At 48.0% G+C, this 3819-nt stretch overlaps 1 protein-coding gene across 5 annotated transcripts in view; it reads right to left on the reverse strand.

Moving 5' to 3' along the window:
- Window positions 1-397, reverse strand: part of MAP2K4 (mitogen-activated protein kinase kinase 4) — a 139887-nt gene extending 139490 nt beyond the window's left edge. For 2 of the 5 annotated variants that reach the window (XM_046676122.1, XM_046676124.1), the window contains exon 1: window positions 231-395. In XM_046676122.1, the coding sequence (XP_046532078.1) occupies window positions 231-345 (115 nt within the window). In that variant the 5' untranslated portion in view covers window positions 346-395. Of the gene's footprint in view, window positions 1-230 lie in introns of all 5 variants that reach the window. The other 3 variants (XM_046676121.1, XM_046676125.1, XM_046676123.1) reach the window with 3 other exon arrangements.
- Between the last annotated feature and the right edge of the window lie 3422 nt (window positions 398-3819).

Raw genomic sequence — 3819 nt, forward strand, 5'->3', positions numbered from 1 at the left:
CGCGCAGGCGGAGGCCGCGTTCGGGGCCTGTGCGCGCCAGAGCCCGGGTCCGGGCCGAGCGCGGGGCGGCCGGCACGCGCGGGAAGCGGAGGGAGGGCGGGAGGCCGGCGCGGGCGGCTCCGGTGGCTTCCTCCGCCGGTCCGGGGGCGTCCGCGGCGGCGGGGACAGGCCGCGACGACGCCGACGGCCGCGCCGGGGGGCCGGGGTCTCGGCGCGGCCGCGCTCCTTACCCTGCATGCTGCTGACGGCCGGGTGGCCCGGCGCCGGGGACCCTGCGGGGCCCGGGGTGCCGCTGCCGCTGCCGCCCCCGGAGCCGCCGCCGCCGCTCGGGCTCGGAGCCGCCATTGTTGGGAGTGAGGAGCCGAGCGGCGCCGCGGCGGCTGCAATGCAGCAAGCTCGGCCTCTCGCACGGCCGAGGGGCGCGGCTTGCGCCGTCGGGACCCGCCCCCGTCCCGCCCCGGACACGCCCACAGCCCGGCCCGCCCGGCCTGCCGCGGAGCCGCCCCAGATGCTGGGCTGCGGAGCCGCTCCGGTGCCTGGTGCTCGACCCGAAAGGCGGGCAGAAATCCTCCACCAGGGCAGCGGGGCCTGAAGAGGTTTGCAGAAGTAGGAGAGTGTGTGCATTTGCAGGAAAAGAGGGCGCATATGTAGCTTTCATCATTCCCACGGAGGTATGTGTCCCCAAAAGTTTAAGAACCCCCCTGTTGGAATCTCAGAACTCAAAATCAGAATAGTAAAGCTGAAAGGGGGACATGCTTCTTGTCTGGTCTCTGACAAGGCACTTCCAGAGGGGACTTGGCTCTAGCTATGGTTCCATCTGGAGCTCCGGTTAAGCCCTGCCTAACACCCCAACACGCTGCACGGCCCTGGGGTCTCGTAAGGGGTGCTACTCAAAGTACTGTCAATAGACCCACCCCAAAGCTACTGAATCAGAATCTACATTTTAATCATATCCCCAGGTAATTTGTATGCACATTAAATTTGAAAAACAGTATCTTAGGCACCCGCACTCCCTGGCCTCCCAAAATATGCTGTCTACATCACCACTCCCCCTAAACACACACTGGATTCCCTCCTCCACCTCCTCTATGCCTTATAAGGCCAGCCATAGTCATTTTTATGAAATACATAAAATGACAGCCCAAAAAACTTTCAGCACTTTGCACAGAGACTTTGATTTTAGGAAGGCAGCAACTGAAAGCAAAAAAAAAATAGTCTTCTGTGAGGCTAGGGGTTTGTGGGCCAACAGAAATGTAATGGGAATGGTAAGACATGGGTTATGTCTTGCCTGTAATAGAATGACCAGCCAGACTACATCCCAAGTAGTCTAAACCATGGAGCTGATGTTCCCTGCCCTTTGGAAGCATTGCACAATCTATACTAGGACCTCCTTCTTGAACCTCCTTCCACCTAGACTTTATCTGTACTGGAACTTCCTCCCGGCATGTTGGAAATGTGTCGTCAATCAAAATAGCCCTGCCTTCTTGCTCCATTGCCAACCTGGGCCATCATCCTGATTGCTCAGATGCTAATAGTGGCTAGAGATAGGGCTTAGGGAAAGTAAACTGGGGAGATGATAAAGGCAAATTGAAGGTGAGAGCAGGCAGGTGTACTTCAGTGGAGAGGCTCACAGTCTAGTCTGCCAGGACTCTCCTCTGAGGGCCTGGCCGACTGAGCAATATCTGCAAGTGTGGCCAGTATAAGCATTGCCAAATCCCCATCTGGGAATCAGTAGCCCTCTCTGCTCTTATTGGTCCTGGGGCATCCTAAACGTCCAGTCCTCAGAGGGGAAATCTTATGAGAACCCAAAAGACAAATTTCCAATCCAGGCTGTTCAGCCCGGAGTACAGGCTAAATACTCATCTATGTCTTCTGCATAGTGCCGATGGGAAGAGAAATGACAAATTACAAAGGAGGAGCTGTGGCTCCCTAACATTCTCTCCTTCTAAGATACAGATTAGAAGATGGCTTTCTTTTCTTTGGAGTTTATATTTCAGTACCTGGAGGGGTAAGTATCAAAAATCAAATTCTTCTTTCAGAACATCAACACAACTTGCCAACGATTAGAAAAGATTGATGCAGAAAAATAGGGACCCCACCCCACAATAGTTTTGCATTTCCATTGGCTTAGCCACTTTGGCATACTGAGAAAAGGCATCAACAGCTTCATAGTTGACTGGCAAATGAACCAAATGTAGTATCCTGTCACTATCAGGCTTCAGATGGGAGATGACCAGACACTGATTAGTTCTATTAGAGCAATTTTCTGACACTTCATCCAGTACCTGCCAGTAGGGTTCCCAACCAGTTCCTGTGCCTGGCCATCACTGGTGTGTGTCTGTGTGTATGTCTGTGTGTGTGTGTCTGTGTGTGTGTGTGTGTGTGTGTGTATGTGGTCTCATTTCTTGTTTCTAGTTCCTTGGAGATTTGAGTGGTGCCAAGAAATGGCTTGAAGGACTTCTAGTCTCTTCACCCCCATAAGTACTGTGAGCATCCTCCCTGATTCTTTGATGTGGACAATTAATATATTCACAGTCATATGTAGAGTGCTACCTGCCCCCTTTTCCAATTATATATATTTCTTTAATAGAAACCATTATTTCTTTACTAGAAATCCTAGAGGCAATATCAGAGATTAGGCAAGTACTAGAAAAAATTTTAAAACATATATTTTCCAGTATTGTTTTAAATTATGTATAGGTTTCATTTAAGATTGTTCAAAAGGAGTTTTATCAAGTAAAAAGAAATCATTAGCCTGATACAGTTAAATGAACTTAAGTGAGAAAAATATATGTGACAAATAAACCTAAGGGGAAGCATTCAACCTAGGAAATTCATTCAGTAAAGTTAAATTAAAAGAGTAATATATAATAAATTAGGTTTTTTTGTCTCATAATACCTAATGCTGGGTTTGTGATAAAACTGACAGTATACTTGCATTGCTGTTAGCATTGTAAACTGGTGGATAAGAACCAAGAGTAAGAACCATCATTAGGTCTGCATATGGGCAAAAATGAAAAAGGACCTGATTTGTTCAAACTGATGAAGTTATGGTTTCTAATGCTCATATTTTTCTTATGTATTTATGTTTTATGGTTTGTTATGAACTGAATTGTGTCCCCCAAAAATTCATATGTTGAAGTCCTAACCCTCAGTACCTCAGAATGTGACTATTTTTGGAGATAAGGCCTTTAAAGAGGTAATTAAGGTAAAATGAGGTCATATGAGTGACCCTAATCCAAGATGACTGGTGTCCTTATAAGGAGAATAGGACACAGACATGTACAGGGAGAAGACTATGTGAGGACACAAGGCAAAGACCAAAACCTACAAGCCAAAGGGAGAGGCCTCAGAAGAAACCAACCCTGCCAACACTTTGGGACTTTTAGCATCCAGGCCTGTGAGAAAATAAATTTCTGTTGGTTAAGCCACCCAGTCAGCAGTACTTTATTATGGCAGCCTGAGCAGACTCACACATGGTTCAAAAAAATGAATTGCTTAAAAGAAGTAGCTGGCATACTTTGGGGGAGAAGGAAGGCAGTTAGGCAATATGTATCAATAACTAGCAAATTCACATTTACAAGAGCTCCTGAGAAAATCCCCAGATAGGCCTGAAACTCTTGGCTCTGCCATCTAATGACTTTTCCTTCCCCCTAGAGAGGATGGGAATAAGAGATTAAGACCATTGCTCTGAGCAATGTATGACAAGATCAGAGTGACCTGTCCTGAAAGAGGCTGGGTGAAGAGTGACATCTGCATATCCTCTGCTTAGAGCACCTTTGTTTAGAAATCCAGCTTGCTTATTCTTTTTGATACATG

Source organism: Equus quagga, chromosome 11 (assembly GCF_021613505.1).
Source record: "Equus quagga isolate Etosha38 chromosome 11, UCLA_HA_Equagga_1.0, whole genome shotgun sequence".
Lineage (NCBI taxonomy): Eukaryota > Metazoa > Chordata > Mammalia > Perissodactyla > Equidae > Equus > Equus quagga.